Source organism: Pelobates fuscus, chromosome 1 (genome assembly GCF_036172605.1).
Source record: "Pelobates fuscus isolate aPelFus1 chromosome 1, aPelFus1.pri, whole genome shotgun sequence".
Taxonomy (NCBI): domain Eukaryota; kingdom Metazoa; phylum Chordata; class Amphibia; order Anura; family Pelobatidae; genus Pelobates; species Pelobates fuscus.
In genome coordinates this window covers 377,199,434-377,222,645 of record NC_086317.1, presented here as the reverse complement: position 1 = coordinate 377,222,645, position 23,212 = coordinate 377,199,434, and the positions used below count along the sequence as shown (strand labels likewise).

At 43.6% G+C, this 23,212-nt stretch overlaps 1 protein-coding gene across 2 annotated transcripts in view; it reads right to left on the bottom strand.

The window, feature by feature from the left end:
- GTF2F2 (general transcription factor IIF subunit 2) overlaps positions 1–23,212 on the bottom strand; it is a 239,614-nt gene that overhangs the window by 48,081 nt on the left and 168,321 nt on the right. For both annotated transcript variants that reach the window (XM_063425989.1, XM_063425990.1), the window contains one exon: positions 1,281–1,424. In XM_063425989.1, the coding sequence (XP_063282059.1) occupies positions 1,281–1,424 (144 nt within the window). The remainder of the gene's footprint in view (positions 1–1,280; positions 1,425–23,212) is intronic.

Sequence of the window (23,212 nt, the reverse complement as noted above, 5' to 3'; positions counted from 1 at the left end):
GACAGAGAGTTGGGAGTAAGTACTCTGACATCACTTTTATTAACTGTACAAAAAATAAATAAAATAACACCCAAATAGGTGTTATTTGTGCACCACTGTGGTCTATTAAGAGTATTTATTCATTAAAAAAAAATAAGCATTCCTCCCAGGCAACTTGAAGAGCAATCTGCTGCTTTTGGTCACATGGATCAGTTTGTGTTAATAAAACCTGTAATATACACTTGGTGGCAATATATAAATGACAAAATTTGCACTTTGAGTTAAACCCTTCAGATTCTGTATTCCTTTATACATATTAAATGTATATATTTTACACCCCAAGTCTGGTTTCTCAGGCACTGGGTGTTTGATTTTATTTCCACCGATGCAGTATTAATTTTTCCTGTTTACAGTGAAGCTATTTGAAAGTTATATGGAGTTATACCAATAGGATAAGGCAGAGGAGAGGTGTGAGACAGGAATGATAAATATACAGGAAAGAGATTAATAAAAGAGAGGAATGAATGAGAAAGGAAGCATCATAGGCAGGATGGGGGAGAGCATGGCAAAGAAAGAGATAAGGAATTGATGCTGAAATCAAGAAAATGCAATTTGCTAAACGGTTCTTAATCTGAGTACTACAAGCAATAAATGCTAATAAAAGGCACTGAATACACATGGGGGGATTACAGGCAGTGATGTGAGTTACCATTTCCTAGATTATAAAGAGTGAAGAATATTCAGACATTTTACTGAAAGCTTCCACAGATCTGTGGGTTTAATAGAGGTCACACGGGAAAAGTAATTAAGGAAAATAATGTCATGTTAATGAGGGCATTTTATTCTAATGAAACAGCAATTTAGATTTCCACATGATAAAAGGAAATGAGCGCAGCACATTCAGAAAGAATTGGAATTTTCTGCATCTACTCAAACATGTCCAACAGCTGACCTACATAATCAATGGATGAATTGTTTGATTATTTCATTTCTACGTTTACTCCATAATTCACAAAATATATCAATTCATGATTGGCAGCAACATACAGTTTGTACCACTGACCTACCAAAATTAACAAGCTTAAATCTGCCACAAACTCCATCCACAAGTATTAAACATATTCAGAGTTTTAAACATCATTTGACATTTGTTTCCCCCAGAGAGTCAATCTAATATAATATAAAAATTATATATACACACAATATATCTGTATAGATTTTATTACTATAGCTGTACTATAGGGGACACATCAGGTTCCAGACCTCTTGCCCAGATGCCTCTTTACTGAACGTATACTTACCACAGGCTGCTTTGTGATATCGACAAGGTCTTTAATGTTGTAGTATTGATGCTTTTCAAATGCTGAAAAGAGCATATCCAAAACCTGCTGCCTATCTGCACGAGCACGTTTTCCATCATCCTTCTTCTTTTTCTCGTATTCAATCTAGACACAAAATTATAGGCAAATTAGAATGTAAGTGTAAGTAGATTTCATCCAAAATCTGCATTTATATAAATACACAAATCAATTTTGTAAACTATATTGTTTTAACCTTAAATCTAGCTGGTGAGTTCCAAGCACTTAAGAGGGGAATTGAATGTCCATTTCCCTTAGGTGGTTTAATTTGACCAGAAAGCTGTGTAAATAAACGTAGATTGTTGGACTTCCAGGCCAGAACCACCTACTCCATAAGAGGTCTACCTATTTACTGGACATGGCTCCATCCTGCCTAATTTTATCATGATATCACCATCAAAGCATCAAGAACAAGAGTGGGAGAAAACCAAAACACAAAAACTTACATTTTATTATTTGAACTTGCTCAAGAAAGTTAGGGCTTTGCAAAAAAAAAAAATGAAAATGGATGTGGACCTATTAAAATTTGCAAGGTGGGTCTGTGCTTTCTGCAAACATACTCAAGCCGGCAATGCTAAGGAATTAATGGCATAAATAAGCATATATTAAGAAAATGTAAGAGGAGTGAAATAAAAAGATTTATTATGTGAGAAAAGTATCTCGCAACTGAAATCTTTCATTTATATTAACTGCTAATTCACGAAGAAATAAGGTGTAATAAATCTGGATATCATGACAAACAATATCTCCTAGAGACCTGGAATATACATTTTAATTTTTTTCTCCACAAAGTTACATTAATGTTTCCAACAGGGAAAGAAGTCTTGCCGGGTCAGAAAGGAGATTATCAATTTGAAGATGTGGATACAATGAACAAATGAATTAACTGAAAAGAAATTATCCAGTTGATAATCTCCCAAGGTGAGCAAGAGGTGTAATGATTATAGAAAATTAACAATACATTATTATCTATTTTTAAATTCTATCGGCACTGGACCCAAATAGAAAACAAACAAATATCTAGTTGTTAACGCTGCCCACTTCGATTCTGACATAAAACCGGTCAAGACCAGGACAATTTATAAATAGGGAGCCGAAGGGCTACCCTGGTCAAATGAAGGTTAACAAACTCTCAAAACACAATACCATTATGCATTAAACCAGACAAAGGCAGGAGGTAATAAAAGAAAAACATTTTAACAAACGGAGTTACAGTGCATACATTTAAAAAGGTATTACAAATTTCTGCAAGAAAACAGATGAAAAAGAACGGGTGGGATTAAAGGAAAATTATAGTACTAAAGAAAAAAACAATTTCTGTCCCACAAGAGCTTTTGTTAAAGGAAATGATAAATCAATGAAATACGGTACATAAGGTGTTATAAATGAATCTAAAACCTGTCTCAATATATACAATATTTTTTGTACAGCAGCATCTAATCTCACCAAAAACATTACAGTCCATAGGTTATGTACAGATTAGTTATGTAGCATGAGGTTGTATATATTCATGCACAGCCAATGAGTTGTATGCAGCGCTCAAAGGAAGCACTGCATACAGCCCTTTGAATCCATTTAAACAACAGAGGTTAAGTGGTCGCATTCAGCTGCGTTGATTCTAGGGCTGCAGAAGGAAGACCCACAAGGTCTCAGATAGGTTGGCCTGCATGTAACCAAGCAGATTGTGATTGGTGTTGTGCTTTGCTAACTACACCGCACTACTGATCACCGTGTAATCAAAAGGGAAACAATGCTTGATTCAGTACTATAATAGCAGATGGTGGTAACATACCACTCGTTACAGTTTTAAGTAGGAAGCCCATCTAATAATTTCAGTACTGATATTAGCATAGGGTTTAGGTTAGTGGTAGGGCTAGAGTTTAGTATAGGTTTATAGTTGGGGTGGTGTAGGGTTACTTGCCAGGTAAGGAAAGGATCAATACTGGGTGTGAGTTAATGTTATTTTAGCTGTTTTTATAGAATGCTGTATTATCTAGCTGTAATTAGGTTCCCATATGAATTTTTTATTTTTTTTTTTTAAACAAATTAAAGCTCTGGGAGCATGGAATTTAAGTCAGTTAGACAACTAGAAAACTGGAATGTCCAAATGTTTAAAAATGTGATTATATAATTTTTGTTGATTAGCGTGTTATCAGAGGCGGCTCTAGACTTTATGAGACCTTAGGCGAAACTCAAACATGAGGCCCCACTAACAAAAAAGTGTCACATATACACATTGATGCACAGTTTACCTGTGTATGTGCCTGAGAGTGTGTCTGACAGAGTATCCTTGTGTGTGAGAATGTATGTCTCTGTGAGCATGTTTGCGTTTTTGTCTGAGACTGAAGTGAGTTGTGTGTATGGCGGGTGATGGTGTGAGGGGGGTGATGGTGAGAGGGAAAGGGGGGTGATGGTGAGAGGGAGAGCAGGGTGATGGTGAGAGTGAGCGGGGGTGATGGTGAGAAGGAGGGGGGGGGTGATGTGAGAAGGAGGGGGGGTGATGTGAGAAGGAGGGGGGTGATGTGAGAAGGAGGGGGGTGATGTGAGAGTGAGTTGATGTGAGAGTGAGGGGGGGTTGATGTGAGAGTGAGGGGGTGATGTGAGAAGGAAGGGGGTGATGTGAGAAGGAGGGGGGTGATGTGAGAAGGAGGGGGGTTGATGGTGAGGGTGGTGAGGGGGTGAGGCTGAGGGTGGTGAGGGAGTGAGGCTGAGGGGGGTGAGGGTGAGGCTGAGGATGGTGAGGGGGTGAGACTGCGGGTGGTTGGGGTGGGGGGGTGATGCTGAGGGTAGTGGGTGCTGAGGCTTAGGGTGTTGGGGGGTGCTGAGGCTGAGGGTGGTGGGAGTGCTGAGGCTGGTGGGGTGGTGAGGCTGAGGGTGGTGAGGGGGTGAGGCTGAGGGTGGTGAGGCTGAGGGTATTGGGGAGGGTGGGGAGGCTGAGGGTGGTGAGGCTGAGGGTGGTGGGGAGGGTGGTGAGGCTGAAGGTGGTAGGGAGGCTGAGGGTGGTGGGGAAGGTGGTGAGGCTGAGGGTGGTGGGGAGGGTGGTATGGAGGCTGAGGGTGGTAGGGAGGGTGATGAGGCTGAGTGTGGTGGGGGGTGAGAGAGCCTACTTTTAGTCCCTGGTGGTCCGGTGGCCACTGCTCCCGATCTGCAGCTCCGCAGAGCTGCAGACCATGTAATCTCGCGAGACCATCAGAGCGTTGCCGTGGTAACCCGCAGCAACACTCTGATTGGCCGGTTTTCGCAAGACACATGGTTTGCAGCTCTGTCTGCGGTGGCTGGCCAGGCAGCCTGGAGGGGCCTCGCACCCGGCGGCATACCGGGCCCCCTCCTGGTGTCAGGTCCTCGGTCACTGACCAAGGACCTGACACAGTCTGCCCACAGGCGGTTTAGGCGGCCGCAAGGCCCCAGGCGGCCGCCTAAACCACCTAATTAGAGAGCCGCCTCTACGTGTTATTTCAAAAGGCAGCTCATATTGAGCGTGAAAATCAGTATTGCACAGTGTGATGTCACACTGTGCATTATGGAATAACCATAATTCACAATGTGAACGCTTTGACTCCCTATATCTCAGTGTAGCACTAGGGTCTGTGATTGATGACTCACAATCATGAGCTACAGACAAAGTAATTAATTATGTCGCTCTACATTTAGTCATATGAAGAAGGGCAGAGTCACTAAGACGTGTTCATTCAAGAAACTCATCTGCCTTATGGACAAGCTAAGAGGGAAAGAACCGATAACATGGTTGGGTGTCTGGTAGAAACTGTGGCAGCAGTTAGTAAGGGAACCCCAACAAAATGCGATCTAGAAATTAGAACACAGTGAAGTGTGTGTAAAGGGGAAATAATTTAATGTTCAAGTACTCACTAATAAAAAAAATAAAAGTTATATAACAATAATAGTTGCAATATAGTCGGTTTGGTTAGCTTCAGCCACATTAAAACTTTTCTCCATTACATCTCCACATCTTGAATGTCCTTTTTATAAGTTCCAGCAACCATGCCATTTTCAATGCGATAGAAGCCTTGGGCTTTACTTGTACTTCTTTGCTGTGTTCTGGAGCGGTCTCTCCCTGGATGAACATTCCATTATATGCACTTATTGTTCGTTTCTCCCTTCCAACATTTGTCAAGGACACAGTCTTTATTAAAAACACTGGGGCTTTAATCCATGCTGCTTAAAGTTTTCCAAATGGAATAGATCTCTCTTCTAGTAAGGCAACAATAGATTCACAGTAAAGGACAAAAGGCTTGTGTGCAAGTTATAGAATATATTTCACTGCAAGCATTTATGATTAACCTGCTACTAGAACTCTGATAATAAGATTCAGAGGGAAGCATTAATACTGCCTCGGTATTCAACAGTAAAGTGGAATATACTTTTTTAAATTTCAAGTTTTTTTTCCCCTAGGTAAAATATATTACAATGTTTAGTTTTTAAGTATGTCGAGATTTAAAAATGCATTTCCCCCCCAATTCTTTACATTAAATATACAGGGAGAGATAACAGAGAAGAGGAAGGGGGAGAGAGAGAGATAGATAAACAGGGAGAGAAAGAGCAAGCACACCAACACCAGAGAAATACAGAAGAAAAACTACAAGCCAGTATTAACAATGCCCTAACCAACTGTTTTGATTGCATCGCAGTGTGTATTCTATGATAAGTAATCCACAGACATCACTGGGTCATGCACAATGAAATGGTTTATTGGCCCATAAAGACAGAGTCAAAAAGTACAACATTTCGGCCTCAAGGCCTTAATTATGCAGCTGCAACATTACTTAGTGTTTATGGTCCAATAAGCTATTTCTTTTTGTATGACACTGTGATGCCTGTAGATTATTTCACCTAGTTCACATTTGCGGACTGTGGGTCCTTGCCATACTAGTTATTCTCTTGTGTGCAGAACATTATTATTTTTTTTACTTGTAGTGTGTGTGTGTGTGTATATATATATATATATATATAATATATTTTCTCTATCTCTTGAAAGATGGAGAGAGAGTTTTTTGTGGCGGTAGACACTTGATGCATTATCACATACATATTTCAATTATCTGAAATTAGTTTAACACAGGGCCAGAATAAGCTGTAGCCATTTGGCTTAGACGCATTTAGAATAATTTATGAACAATCCACTAATTAACTATAATTTACCGTGGTCCCTCTAGCGGCCTGTCCTGTCTCAATAGTCCATCTTTGGCCTCTCCATGTTGTTGAATTTGCTAATCATATGGATTCCTACAACATAGTCACTACTGTTCGTTGCCTGTAGCCCTACTCATCTGGTTTGTAGTTTCTCCTCCGTCTTAAGTGCTAGCCCTTTCCCCTCTTGTACATTTTGTTTTATGTGCTCCTCCGTCATTTCTGTAGTCCCAGTTTGCTTTTTTCCTCCAAGATTTCCTCTGTCGCACCCCTTTCCCTGTGTCTCCTGTACCTTACTGTGTACTGATTCCTCTAATACAAAAATATTTATATATGTGATACATGGCAGAGAGAAGATGCTATAATATTTTAAGAGGATACTGTATCATGTATTGCCACGAGAATATCTTACTCGAAGGCCAGAGATTTGCTTCCATAGGTAAAAAGAACCTCTGCAGCCAACTCAATAACATATGAGTTGTTGCTTCATGATATCCTCATGCCTGCCATTAAATCCAGCAGGTTTCATGCTACAGATAACCAGAATACCTTAAAAATAAGAAGTCTAATCCTGGGATAAAGATGAGGGCAAATCTGGGTATAAAATTTAGATAGATTTAACAGATTTTATTATCTATTCACACTACTATTTCATATTAGTTAAACCTATTCAGCCATTGTCACATTGTACTGAAACGCAGAACATAAATTAAGATAAAATGTGAGTAGCTGTTTCACATCATTAGCACCCAAGTTTTTCACACTGCTGCTTGCTTTAACTTAGTGACCAAACTGAAAATAAATGGAAAAATAATACATTCACCAAAATGCAGATGTAGGAAATTGAATTGGATTAAAAATATAATCTATTCCTTGTGCTTACGGATTGGCAGATTTTCCACCTACGGAGCAGTGAGTCACACAATGATATTTAAGTGGAAATAGCATTTCTGGGACAATTTCTTAAAATGTTACATTCCTCAATGGTTTCCTATGGGGATTTTCATTGACGTTGCACGTCCCCATGCGTGTGAGGACATCCAGCATCTGAGTGAAACTGCAGGAAGCACTTCTAGTGGCTGTCTGATAGACAGTCACTACACGAAATCTTAACACTCACTGCAGTTTCTCAAAAATGTGATGTTTGACATTGCAGGATTAAGTGCACCCAGACCACTTTAATGAGCTGAAGTGCTTTGAGTACCTATAGTGTCCCTTTGACTACATCCATACATATTATATATTGTTTTTTAAATAAATGGCTATATTTTAATATACCCAAGGTTCATAGGGTTGAACGATCCTGTCATAATCGAAAGATAGGGATGAGCTTTAGTTTTTTTTTTTTTTTTGGTGGTAACAAAGAATCAATTTCCCTTCTATATTTGATGAGAAGATCAGTATATTAAAGATGGTGTTTTTTATTGCAAGTTTTTTTTTTTTTTTTGGTGGTGGTGGAGTTTTGGGTGAGAGAGAGAGGCATAGAAGAAAGAGGACAACACTGAGGAAGGACGGACAGTGTTTACTTCTGCCACATCAGCCACAATTAATCACCTCCAGTCAGACAGACACATAGTAAGGGTGGGCATAATGGACTATCTGGGGTGGGGGTTACAGTGTGCTGTATTATCTGGGGTGGGGGGGATATAGTGTGCTGTATTATCTGGGGTGGGGGGGATATAGTGTGCTGTATTATCTGGGGTGGGGGGATATAGAGTGCTGTATTATCTGGGGTGGGGGATATAGTGTGCTGTATTATCTGGGGTGGGGGAATATAGTGTGCTGTATTATCTGGGGTGGGGGAATATAGTGTGCTGTATTATCTGGGGTGGGGGATATAGTGTGCTGTATTATCTGGGGTGGGGGGGATATAGTGTGCTGTATTATCTGGGGTGGGGGGATATAGTGTGCTGTATTATCTGGGGTGGGGGGATATAGTGTGCTGTATTATCTGGGGTTGGGGGGATATGGTGTGCTGTATTATCTGGGGTGGGGGGATACGGTGTGCTGTATTATCTGGGGTGGGGTGATATAGTGTGCTGTATTATCTGGGGTGGGGGATATAGTGTGCTGTATTATCTGGGGTGGGGGGATATAGTGTGCTGTATTATCTGGGGTGGGGGGATATAGTGTGCTGTATTATCTGGGGTGGGGGGATATAGTGTGCTGTGTTATCTGGGGTTGGGGGATATAGTGTGCTGTATTATCTGGGGTGGGGGCATATAGAGTGCTGTATTATCTGGGGTGGGGGAATATAGTGTGCTGTATTATCTGGGGTGGGGGATATAGTGTGCTGTATTATCTGGGGTGGGGGGGATTTAGTGTGCTGTATTATCTGGGGTGGGGGGGATATAGTGTGCTGTATTATCTGGGGTGGGGGGATATAGTGTGCTGTATTATCTGGGGTGGGGGGATATAGTGTGCTGTATTATCTGGGGTGGGGGGATATAGTGTGCTGTATTATCTGGGGTGGGGGGATATAGTGTGCTGTGTTATCTGGGGTTGGGGGATATAGTGTGCTGTATTATCTGGGGTGGGGGGATATAGTGTGCTGTATTATCTGGGGTGGGGGATATAGAGTGCTGTATTATCTGGGGTGGGGGGATATAGTGTGCTGTATTATCTGGGATGGGGGCATATAGAGTGCTGTATTATCTGGGGTGGGGGAATATAGTGTGCTGTATTATCTGGGGTGGGGGCATATAGAGTGCTGTATTATCTGGGGTGGGGGAATATAGTGTGCTGTATTATCTGGGGTGGGGGATATAGTGTGCTGTATTATCTGGGGTGGGGGGGATTTAGTGTGCTGTATTATCTGGGGTGGGGGGATATAGTGTGCTGTATTATCTGGGGTGGGGGGATATAGTGTGCTGTATTATCTGGGGTGGGGGGGATATAGTGTGCTGTATTATCTGGGGTGGGGGGATATGGTGTGCTGTAATATCTGGGGTGGGGGGATATGGTGTGCTGTATTATCTGGGGTGGGGGGATATGGTGTGCTGTATTATCTGGGGTGGGGGGATATAGTGTGCTGTATTATCTGGGGTGGGGGATATAGTGTGCTGTATTATCTGGGGTGGGGGGATATAGTGTGCTGTATTATCTGGGGTGGTGGGATATAGTGTGCTGTATTATCTGGGATGGGGGCATATAGAATGCTGTATTATCTGGGGTGGGGGAATATAGTGTGCTGTATTATCTGGGGTGGGGGATATAGTGTGCTGTATTATCTGGGGTGGGGGGGATTTAGTGTGCTGTATTATCTGGGGTGGGGGGATATAGTGTGCTGTATTATCTGGGGTGGGGGGATATAGTGTGCTGTATTATCTGGGGTGGGGGGGATATAGTGTGCTGTATTATCTGGGGTGGGGGGATATGGTGTGCTGTAATATCTGGGGTGGGGGGATATGGTGTGCTGTATTATCTGGGGTGGGGGGATATGGTGTGCTGTATTATCTGGGGTGGGGGGATATAGTGTGCTGTATTATCTGGGGTGGGGGATATAGTGTGCTGTATTATCTGGGGTGGGGGGATATAGTGTGCTGTATTATCTGGGGTGGGGGGATATAGTGTGCTGTATTATCTGGGGTGGGGGGATATAGTGTGCTGTATTATCTGGGGTGGGGGCATATAGAGTGCTGTATTATCTGGGGTGGGGGAATATAGTGTGCTGTATTATCTGGGGTGGGGGCATATAGAGTGCTGTATTATCTGGGGTGGGGGAATATAGTGTGCTGTATTATCTGGGGTGGGGGATATAGTGTGCTGTATTATCTGGGGTGGGGGATATAGTGTGCTGTATTATCTGGGGTGGGGGGGATTTAGTGTGCTGTATTATCTGGGGTGGGGGGGATATAGTGTGCTGTATTATCTGGGGTGGGGGGATATAGTGTGCTGTATTATCTGGGGTGGGGGGATATAGTGTGCTGTATTATCTGGGGTGGGGGGATATGGTGTGCTGTAATATCTGGGGTGGGGGGATATGGTGTGCTGTATTATCTGGGGTGGGGGATATGGTGTGCTGTATTATCTGGGGTGGGGAGATATAGTGTGCTGTATTATCTGGGGTGGGGGATATAGTGTGCTGTATTATCTGGGGTGGGGGGATATAGTGTGCTGTATTATCTGGGGTGGGGGGATATAGTGTGCTGTATTATCTGGGGTGGGGGGATATAGTGTGCTGTATTATCTGGGGTGGGGGGATATAGTGTGCTGTATTATCTGGGGTGGGGGGATATAGTGTGCTGTATTATCTGGGGTGGGGGGATATAGTGTGCTGTGTTATCTGGGGTTGGGGGATATAGTGTGCTGTATTATCTGGGGTGGGGGGGATATAGTGTGCTGTATTATCTGGGGTGGGGGGATATAGTGTGCTGTATTATCTGGGGTGGGGGGATATAGTGTGCTGTATTATCTGGGGTGGGGGGATATAGTGTGCTGTATTATCTGGGGTGGGGGGGATATAGTGTGCTGTATTATCTGGGGTGGGGGGGATATAGTGTGCTGTATTATCTGGGGTGGGGGGGATATAGTGTGCTGTATTATCTGGGGAGGGAGAATTAAAAGGTCCTGTGAAATCTGGGGTGGGGAGATACTTTGATGAACTTTGATCACACGAGGCTGCTTTAGGCTCTAGCAGCAAATTAACAAAGAGGTAAGGCATCCTAAATTAAATACACTGTGTAATAAAGAAAGCTACACATTTCAGCAATGAAAATGTAATTTATAACATGAACAATGTATCTTTTTTCACACATTCTTCTTTCTAAACACATTAAAGGACCACTATAGTGCCAGGAAAACATACTCGTTTTCCTGGCACTATAGTGCCCTGAGGGTGCCCCCACCCTCAGGGACCCCCTCCCGCCAGGCTCTGGAGAGAGGAAGGGGTTAAACTTACCTCTTTCTCCAGCGCCGGGCGGGGAGCTTTCCTCCTCCTCTCCTTCTTCCTTGCAACGTCATCGGCTGAATGCGCATGCGCGGTAAGAGCCGCGCGCGCATTCAGCCGGTCGCATAGGAAAGCATTTACAATGGACGCTGATTTTCACAGTGAGAATCACGCAAGCGCCTCCAGCGGCTGTCAGTGAGACAGCCACTAGAGGTTTTGGAGGCTGGATTAACCCTCAGTATAAACATAGCAGTTTCTCTGAAACTGCTATGTTTATAAAAAAAAAAAAGGGTTAATCCTAGAGGGACCTGGCACCCAGACCACCTAATTAAGCTGAAGTGGGTGCCTAGAGTGGTCCTTTAACTTTAGTTTAAAGTGACATTACTGTGAGTATTACTGTGGTGGAGCTCTGTTATACACTCAGACAATATGGAGCTGCAAGAAAAGAGGGAGAATACGATAGAAAAGATGGACATAGGGATTTGCACCTAAAATAAACAGTGTCCCTCCTAAATAGGGACACCTGGGAGGTATGTAATGCTAAAGGTGTTTTGGGACTTAGAATGTCCCTTTGAAGAAACACTCCAAGCTCCATAACAACAAGAGCTAAATAGACCACACAGAAAGTACCGTATATACTCGAGTATAAGCCGAGTTTTTCAGCACATTTTTTGTGCTGAAAAACCCCAACTCGGCTTATACTCGAGTCAGTGTCTGTATTATGGCAATTTGCATTGCCATAATACAGACCGGGGGAGAGGGGGGCTGTCAGAAAGTTTACTTACCTCTCCTGCAGCTCCTGTCAGCTCTCTCCTCCTCCGCGCCGTCCGTTCAGCACATCGGTCAGCTCCCAGTGTAAGTCTCGCGAGAGCCGCGGCTCTCGCGAGACTTACAGTGTGAGCTGATAGAGGTGCTGCACGGACCGGCGCAGAGGAGGAGAGAGCTGACAGGAGCTTCAGGAGAGGTAAGTACAGCTCTGCCAGCCCCCCTCTCCCCCCCACTGAACTACCAATGCCACTAGACCACCAGGGAAGGAGCCCCCCTCCCTGCTATGTATAAAGCAGGGAGGGGGGACGGAAAAAAAAAAAATAATAAATATTACAAATAAAATAATAAAAAATTAATATTAAAATAATAAAAAAATAATTAAATAAAATAATAAAAATGAATCATAAAAAAAAATTAAAATAATAAAAAAATAAAAATTGCCCACTCCCCACCAAGGCTCTGCAACGCACACACACACACACACACACTGCACACATACTCATACACACATACACACTGCACACATACTCATACACACACACATACATACACACACATACGCACACACATACATACATACACACTGCACTCATACATACACACGCTGCACTCATACATACACACGCTGCACTCATACATACACACGCTGCACTCATACATACACACGCTGCACTCATACACACATGCTGCACTCATACACACACGCTGCACTCATACACACACGCTGCACTCATACACACACGCTGCACTCATACACACACTGTAAATAAATATTCAATTAATATAATTTTTTTAGGATCTAATTTTATTTAGAAATTTACCAGTAGCTGCTGCATTTCCCACCCTAGTCTTATACTCGAGTCAATAAGTTTTCCCAGTTTTTTTGGGTAAAATTAGGGGCCTCGGCTTATATTCGGGTCGGCTTATACTCGAGTATATACGGTAACTAGTTTAATGGAACGTATGCTGGACTGCTGGTACTTGGTAAGTAAGTGTATATCTATCAACAAACTACTGAATTTCTACTTTTGTACTTTCATGCACAATCATATGATTTCTGAAACAATAAGTTTAAAAATCCTGGAGAGGCGCAAGCTACTCACATATGTGCCACTATTTCTGGCACAAAGATGTTACAGAAAAACAGAACTTTGCCTACAAACTTAAAAAAAAAAAAAAAAAAAAAAAGGTTTTGCTTTTTGGTAGTAACAGTAAACATCTATTTCTAAATGACTGAAAATGGTGTACTTTTATTTCTTCAATCGTTAAAGGACCACTATAGGCACCCAGACCACTTCAGCTAAATGAAGTGGTCTGGGTGCCAGGTCCACCTAGGATTAACCCTTTCTGCTGTAAACATAGCAATTTCAGAGAAACTGCTATGTTTACAAATGGGTTAATCCAGCCTCTAATGGCTGTCTCATTGACAGCCGCTAGAGGCGCTTCCGCGCTTCTCACTGATTTTCACAGTGAGAAGACGCCAGCGTCCATAGGAAAGCATTGAGAATGCTTTCCTATGAGACTGGCTGAAAGCGCGTGCGGCTCTTGCCGCGCATGCACATTCAGCCGATGACGGAGAAAGGAGGAGGAGAGTTCCCCGGGCCGAGGGAGCCAGGCGCTGGAAAAAAAGGTAAGATTTAACCTCTTCCTCTCCATCCAGCCCGGCAGGAGGGGGACCCTGATGGTGGGGGCACCCTAAGGGCACTATAGTGCCAAGAAAAAGAGTATGTTTTCCTGGCACTACAGTGGTCCTTTAATGTGACTGTATTGGCAAATAATCACACAAATGAACACACAGAATAGCATGGTATAAACAGCTGATATTCTAAAATACGGATACAATTCCAAAATGCTACAAAGTGTGCAAAACAACAGAAACCATTTAGCAAGGGCAAAAACCTTATACATAAGAATAGCCTCCATCACATGCATGCATTTGGAATTCATCACCCACTTACTATTGTTCAGACAGGAGCTTGAAAGGTAATTGAGCATGCAATTTAGAGTACTACATAATTATAATTTGCTAGATTAACGGCTATAAATGATCAAACAGCTGATAGATTGGGTTTTGACTTATGTCAATGGATCAGTCCGCATAACATTTCAAACTAATTTCTGGTAACAGTTGTTGGTGTTGTACCAGTTGAGAATGTGTTTATTCTGCAGTCAGGTGTTACACTAGATGTGCAGAATAGTATTCTATTTAACAGTTCATACATCTATGTATGTATGTATGAACATTTCTCTTAACCTTTTCCTGTTTTGCTGCATTATTCTATTTTGTTGGGTCTTTGAGGGAGCCCCATTTTTTAGGTCTGCTGACACCTTTTCTTTACTATTTGTCCGTACAGTGCTGATTCTTCTGTTTGCTTTTCCTCCATACATTTATCTATTGATCAGTTTACAGATCGCAAACTAAAATGGCAATACAGCAGGCAACACAAAATCTTAGCATTTTAAGCCAATATAAGAAAATGGCTAGACTACAGACATCAAATATCTCAAACTATTATCATAAATTTTCACATACTTGACCCCCTGAGAACCCTGTGGCCTTTCCAGTACATTATTACATCCTTGTCGCACAGAGGTTATTATATATCTGCCAGCAATTATACTCCATTAATAACTTTCTGATCTGTCAACGTTTAGCTATATGAAATAATCACTCAGCCTGTAAAATATGCAGTATAGTTTATTTATTTGTTAGGATAGATATATCCTCAATGTAACCTGGAGAGCCAGGAATAAAAACCAAAAAACAAACTTGAATATCCTTTAAATTTGTGTTTATTAAAAAGGCCTTTTAACACCAGTACAACAATATTTATATATTTAAATAATAAAAAAAATAAATGTTTTGCAGAATGCTGCACCATAAGCCTGCCTCTTTAGCTATGTCCCCTTGCTCCAGAAATACACTAATTTTTTTTTTGTTTTGTTTTTTAAATCAAATGCGTCAGTGACTCACAGTGATCTCAACTACAAAGCAACCCCATTAGTAGGATAGGACAACCATGAAGTCATATAGTAAGGACATCACTGTTTGGTGTTTCTCAAATTATCTGCAGCCAGGTTGTGAATTAACAGTAGCTCACGCAGTGCTTTAACCCCTTAAGGACTGGACTTTTTTTGCGATGTTGTACATTTGCGACCAGGCATCTTTTTACACTTTTGTGGTGTTTGTGTTTAGCTGTAATTTTCCGCTCTCTCATTTACTGTTCCTATACAAATTATATATTGTTTTTTTCAGGACAAAAGGGGCTTTCTTTACATACCATTATTTATATAATCTCATGTAATTTAATTTTTAAAAAATGAAAAAATATGATGAAAAATTGAAAAAAATACATGTTTTTTGACTTTTATGTGAAAAATCTTTTATTCATCTACAAAAGCGAATGAAAAAAACTGCTAAATAGATTCAAAATTTTGTCCTGAGTTTAAAAATACCCAGTGTTTACATGCTTTTTGCTATTTTTTTGCATGTTATAGGGCTATAAGTACAAGTAGGATATTGCGGTTCAAAACATATATTTTTAAAATGTATCAATAGTGACATTGTAACACTATTATCTGTCATAAATCGCTGAATAACACCCCACATGTACATATTTTTTTTAAAGTAGACAACCCAGGGTATTCAATATGGGGTATGTCCAGACTTTTTTAGTAGCCACTTAGTCGCAAACACTGGCCAAAGTTAGCGTTCATATTTGTTTGTGTGTGAAAAAAGTAAAAAACTAAATTGAACGCTAATTTTGGCCAGTGTTTGTGACCAAGTGGTTACTAAAAAAGACTGGACATACCCCATTTGCAATACCTTGGGTTGTCTTCTTTTGCAAATGGAATGCCATCATGGGGGTAATTCTCATTCCTGGGCTACCATACGCTCTCAAAGGCAACGTAACCAACCTGGCCATTTTCAATGTAAAAATATTTGACCCATATATTTGACCCTGTAACTTTCAAAAACGCTATAAAACCTGTACATGGGGGGTACTGTTATACTCAGGAGACTTTGCTGAACACAAATATTAGTGTTTCAAAACTGGAAAATGTATCACAACAATTATATCATCAGTAAACGTGCTGTTTATGTGTGAAAAATGCAAAAAAAGTCACTTTCACTGACAATATCATCGCTGTGATATGTTTTACTGTTTTGAATCACTAATATTTGTGTTCAGCAAAGTCTCCCGAGTAAAACAGTACCCCCCATGTACAGGTTTTAGGGTGTCGTAGAACGTTACAGGGTAAAATACAGTGCTAGCAAATTAAATTCTCTAGACTTTCGGCCTGGGTTGGCAGGCAGGTCCCTTAAATTGCAATCAATAAAATAACTTAATTATGTAAAAATATTACATAAATACGCACGTAGAACTTAAATATATGTGCATATTTATATATTTGAAGTCTACGTGTATATTTATATAATTATTTATGTCATTTTGTATATGGACATATGAATAGTTCGTATTCTTTTTATTTATTTATATATACATAGATATATATACACATTTCGTATAGATATATAATTTTTTTTTAATTTTTATTATTTTTAATTTTTTTAATTTAATTTAAATTATTTATTATTCGTATTTTATAATAATATATATATACAATATATATAGTTATTATATATATTATATATATATGTGTGTAAATTAATTATAAGTGTGTTTTTATATTAATATATGTACATATTAATATAAAAATACACTTAGCATGACATTATATATATATGATATATAGACATATATTATATAGGTATAATATATGTCTATATATCATATATATATACACATATATAATAATATTTTTTTTTATTAACTTTCACTTTAAATTTTTTTATGATTTTACAGTTGCAGGGAGACTGCCTGTCAGCACAGACAGTCCCCCTGCAGGCAGAGACTAGGACACCTATTGTGACCATGTGGTCGCCCTGTTGGGCGATCACATGGCCCCAGGGGTCCTAATCCGCCACGGGGAGACTGTCTGGGCTGCAGGCAGTCTCCCCACAACGGGAGCAACGCCGATCGCCGCCGGGGGAACGACGGCGATCGGGTAAGTACATTTTAAATTTAGGACGGTTCAGGACCGTCGTCGGTCGGCAAGGGAAAAATGCCGATGACGGTCCTGAACCGTCTTGCGTCCTTAAGGGGTTAAGGGCCTGAGCTGTGTGCTAAGTATGTTTATTTTGAATGAGGGGTGTGGCTAAGGAAACGTATGGTGTAGCATTCCGTAAAACATTCGTTTTGTGTGCAAAAACTATAAAGATTTGAGCATGCAAAAAACGACAGCATACTAATGAGGCCGAAACTTAAACACATTAAAGGAACACTATAGTCACCTAAATTAATTTAGCTAAATAAAGCAGTTTTAGTGTATAGATCATTCCCCTGCAATTTCACTGCTCAATTCACTGTCATTTAGGAGTTAAATCACTTTGTTTCTGTTTATGCAGCCCTAGCCACACCTCCCCTGGCTATGATTGACAGAGCCTGCATGAAAAAAAAAAACTGGTTTCACTTTCAAACACATGTAATTTACCTTAAATCATTGTATCTCAATCTCTAAATTGAACTTTAATCACATACAGGAGGCTCTTGCAGAGTCTAGCAAGCTATTAACATAGCAGGGGATAAGAAAATCTTAATTAAACAGAACTTGCAATAAAGAAAGCCTAAATAGGGCTCGCTTTACAGGAAGTGTTTATGGAAGGCTGTGCAAGTCACATGCAGGGAGGTGTGACTAGGGTTCATAAACAAAGGGATTTAACTCCTAAATGGCAGAGGATTGAGCAGTGAGGCTGCAGGGGCATGTTCTATACACCAAAACTGCTTCATTAAGCCAAAGTTGTTCAGGTGACTATAGTGTCCCTTTAAAGTTGTTGTAGGGAGAAGGTATTTAGTATTAACTGTGGAAAGGGAAGTTATTTTTTTGACTCCTATTTTTTTTTTTTTTTTTAGACAATCTTTATTTTTGTTTTATATTTGACATACATCAAAAGGGTGATACAAGTGTACATATATCAATGGACATTGAAAACTGGTTAATTGGATGAAAAAGTTAACATCGGTTTAGTGACAACAGGGTCAACTATTCATTTGTTATATATGCACAGTAACATCTAAAGAAGGTAAAACTTGTAACAGGTATTGCTTCCTATCAAATATGGGTGACAGCAATTGTACAGGGAAACGGGAGCTCGGGGCGTCTCTACCAGAGGGGGCGCTTTAGGGGCTATCCCCCGCTAGCGGGTAGGACGTTCCGTGGGCGAGGTGAGGAGGTCAGTACCGCAGGAGGGTTGCACGGTTATCCAGTTGCTTATAACCAGTGAGATTAATTTTTCAGTCAGATGGTAAGTGAGAACCGTCTTGTTTGTCAAGTTATTGCTATCCTCCTGTCTGAGGTTAGTACGTGTGGGTATACTATATCGGTAGTTCCGGTCTCTTAGGTCCGTTTTTCGGGTACCTGGTCATGTCTGGGAGCGAGTCGCACGTCTGGATCTGTGCGGGCGGCACTCAGGCATTGGACCTGTGCATTGTAAGCATTGACATTGTCAGTGTCCGGTCATCTCAAGGCCATACGAATATGTAGCAGTAGGTATGGGGTATGGTGGAGATTGGAACATATGAACACAGGGGACGTCTAGTGAGGGTGGGCGTTTATGAGGTAGGGTTAGTCCTTACTCAGTCGACTGGTTATTTGTCCAATGTTCGGTCAGGGGAGGCATGACAGGGGAGGAGGGGGAGGGAGGAGAGGGGGGGGGGGAAGGGGGTGGAGGCCTCCGGCTTCCCGCTCCATCCATCATAAGGTACCACAACCATGGCGCCCAGGTACGATCGCATTTCTCTAGCCTCCCGTAAAGCGCTGCCGTGAGTGATTCCATATGGTGTATCTCTCCCACCTTGTCAAGCCACTGCCAGAGGGTAGGCGCATCCTTCTGTTTCCACCTAGTTGGGATTATTGCCGCTGCCGCGGACAACAGGTGTTTGAGTAGTGATTTTTTGTATGCGGAGATGGACATGTCTGTGTGGTGAAGGAGCATAGCGAGGGGTTGGAGAGGAACGGTAATATCCGTTATGAGACGGATGGTCTCCCTGATCTCTGACCAGAAGGGGGTGATATCAGGGCAACTCCACCAGATATGAATAAAAGAGCCATCAGGGGCCCCGCACCTCCAGCATTCGTTTGGTATACTCGGGTCTATACGGTGTATGATGTCCGGGGTTCTATACCAGTGTGTGAGGATTTTAAAGCTAGTCTCCTGAAGCTTAGAGCTGATGGAGCATTTGTGAGTCAGTATTAGGATCTTGTCCCATTCCTGCTCTGTGAGCGTGGACCCTGTCTCTGATTCCCACCTCGCGATGTACCTCGGATGGGGCTGATGTTCACCGTTGAGCAGGGTCGCATATAGCTGCGAGACCCCCCTTTCCGGGTGGATTTGTGCTATACAAAGGGATTCGAACTGCGTGGGCGGTCTGGTCAGGCAGTGTTTATTAGGGAAGGTCGCGTAGTAAGCTCGAATTTGGGCGTAGTGTAAGTGGTCTACTCCAGTTGGTGTCTTGTCCCCCAGTATGTCGGTGAGAGGTCTGAGGTGGGTACCTCGCAGCAACTGCCGAAAGCTGAGCCAGCCAGTGTCTGTGAAAGCGCGTAAGTCTGAAGGCGTGAGTCCCCCTCCCACCCGTGGGTTATGTGTGATGGGTGTAAGGGGGCCGTCGGTGGTGGTGAGTTGGTGTGGGAACCGTAACTTACACCAGACTCGCAGTGTGGCGTCGGTCAGGGGGTTACCGGTTCGTAGCGCTGTTAGAGTGAGTGAGCTGAGCCACAGGCGGGAGGGGAGTGTTCCCCCCGCCTGCGTCCGCTCCATGGGGACCCACAGTTTGGCCGTGGGACGTGCGTGCCAGTCAACAACCCTGAGTAAGTGTGCCGCATGATAGTATCCCCGGAGGGATGGGAGTCCCGCGCCTCCTTTACTTTTAGGGCGCTCTAGGAGCTTCCTGCTTATTCTGCTTGCCTTACCGTTCCAGACAAACTGCCGTATCGCTGTGTCTAGTGTTTGGAAGAATGACCTGGGTATCGTAATGGGGATGGCTTGAAACAAGTACAGGAGGCGCGGGAGTATATTCATCTTCACGGCATTAATTCGGCCAAACCAAGAGACGTAGAGGCCCTTCCAGCGATGAAGATCCGCCTGAAGGACTGAGAGGATGGAAAGAAAGTTTAACCGGAACAGGAGTGTTAGGTCACTGGGCAACCAGACGCCGAGATACTTGAGTTTCGTATCACACCAGGAAAAGCGAAACTGCGACTTTAAGTGCGCGACTCTCTCGGCGGCGAGTGAGATCGGCAAGGCTTCCGATTTGCTGAGGTTTAGCTTGAGATTAGAGATCTCACCGAAGATTCGGAAGGCCCGGAGGAGATTAGGGAAGGAGACCGTGGGGTTATCTAGAAAGAACAGCATGTCGTCGGCATAGGCGGCAACTTTATGTTCTGAGTGGTGGTGCCTATACCCAGTGATTCCCCCGTCCCGTCTGACCGCCTCTAGGAAGGGTTCTAGAGTGAGGGCAAACAGGAGGGGGGACAGGGGGCAGCCCTGCCTGGTGCCGTTCCGAATGGCGAAGGGGGCTGAGAGACCGCCGTTGATCCGAATGCGGGCCGTCGGGTTTGTGTACAGGGCGAGGATCCACGAGCGTATGTGGGGGCCAAACCGCATGTGATTGAGGGTGGCTTCGAGGTACTGCCAGTCGACCCGGTCAAAGGCCTTCTCCGCGTCTGTGGAGACCAGGATTAGGCTACTATTTGTCGATCGAGCAGAGTGGACCATATGTAGGGCTCGGATGGTGTTGTCTCGAGCCTCCCGTCCCTGAATGAACCCCACCTGGTCGGGGTGGACCAGAGTGGGGAGGACGCGGGCGAGTCTCACGGCTATGGTTTTTGCGAAGAGCTTAAGATCGGCATTGAGGAGCGAGATCGGTCTATAGCTCCCACATTCAGTGGGGTCTTTCCCCTCTTTAGGTATGACCGTGACCGTGGCGCGGAGGGTGTCCGTAGGGAACCGCCCACCGTCCAGCAAGGAGTTGAGACCCTGTAACAGATGTGGTAACAGTATGTCTTTGAACTTTCGCAGGTATGAGACCGTCAAACCGTCGGGGCCCGGTGCTTTATTCGACTTAGAGCTTTTTAGTGCGGCGGCGAGTTCCTCCCCCGTCAGAGGCTGTTCTAGCTCCTCGGCTAGTTCCTCCGGGAGCGTTCGGCCTATGTGTTCTGTGAGGAAGGCATTTATTTTGTGCAGGTGTTGGGGTCTATCTGAGCGTCGCGTTGTGGTATCTAAATTATATAGCTCCTCATAGAAAAGCCTAAACGTGTGCAAGATATCCGACGGAGTCCTTCTCAGTGTCCCATCCTTCCCCTTAATCTGGTGGATATGGTGTTGTCTCCGTTTCTGCTGCAGTGTGCGGGCTAGTGTCCTACCGCATTTGTCAGAAAACTCATAAAAGTGTCTGTGGGATTTGCGTATGGTTTGAAGTAAGTTCTGGGATAACAGGTCTCTAAGCTGCCTACGTGTGTCTGTGAGGCGTCGGTAGGTTTCGTCCGTCTGGTCACTTTTATGTGTTGTCTCTAAGGTGGCTATTTCGCGTAGCAGCTCCTGCGTTCTGGCGGAGCGCTCTTTTTTCCGCCGGGAGCACAGTTTAATCATGTGTCCCCGTATTACGCATTTATGTGCCTCCCAGACCGTGAGGGGTGCAGTGTCTGGCCTGACATTGTCTTGGAAGTATTGGGTCAGAGTTTGGGATATTTGTGTGGCGATAGCGTTGTCCGTCAGTATAGTTTCATTTAGCCTCCAGTGGCGGTCACTGGGTTTAAAGAGCGGTGACTTAATAGTGGCTCGGACCGGTGCGTGATCAGAGTCGTGCTGTAACCCTATCGAGGAGGACATGAGGAAGGGGAGGTATTCCTGTGCTAGGAAGATATAATCAATTCTGCTATACCTATTATGTGCTGCTGAGTAGCATGTGAAATCTTTATCATCAGGATGCGCCACCCTCCAGCAGTCCACCAGGCCCGATCTGGACAGGGCTTGCCTAGCTTGTCGGATACAGTGCGGGGGGATGGCGCTAGAGCCCGCGGAAGAGTCCATCCGGGGGTCCAGGGGGATGTTGAGGTCACCGGTTAGGATCAAAGTTCCCTCCCGGAACTTCTCCAATTTCACGAGGGTTTTTGCCAAGAAGCGGTGTTGCCCCTTATTGGGGCAGTAGATAGTAGCGAACGTGTATTTGTGGTCAGCTATCGTGCCCTTAACGAATAAAAATCTGCCCATGGGATCAGCCTGTGTTGCTGAGCTGAAAAACGGGGTGTTGTGGGAGAAGAGGATGGCAACCCCCGCACGCTTAGCATCAGGGTGGTTAGCGTAGAATCCTAATGGGAATCTCCTGTCTTTGATCTGCGGGGCATCACCTCCTTTCAGGTGTGTTTCTTGTAGAAATGCTACTGAAACCATTTGTGACCATAGAGTGTGCAGCAGATGGCGCCTTTTATTAGGGGAGTTGAGACCGCGGACATTATGTGTCCGCAGGAGCAAAGGCGAGGGTCTGAAGCCCGACGCCATGTCCGAGCAGTGGCACCGTACTCTCGGAGGGAGCGGGGCGCCGGGAGTAAGGAGGAGGGGGAAAAGGGATGTAAAGGGCAGAGAGGGGCAGTAGGGAGAGGGGGGGTAGGAAAGGTTAGGGTGCTAGCCCGTGGAGGGGCTCTGTGGTATAGGCAACCGTAGCCCTAGGTCTAGCTAGGGTGACCTAATTTACAAGAGGGCCGGTCGCAGGGGGTCACGGAAGTCTAGCGGGTGTGGTCTGTCAGGATATACCAGGGACCGCGGTCCCTCGGACCACGTTATCGTTCAGCAGGTCTTCTGGGGGTCTCGTTAGTAATCTGGTGTGGGCGGGCTGGGAATTTAGTCCGGGCGGGATTAACGTGTATCCCCAGGGGCGTCCTACCGTAAACCGTCAGGTTTGTCAGAGCATCCGGGCGACGGGCACCGGGGAGGGGGCACTAAGTCCTATGCGATGTC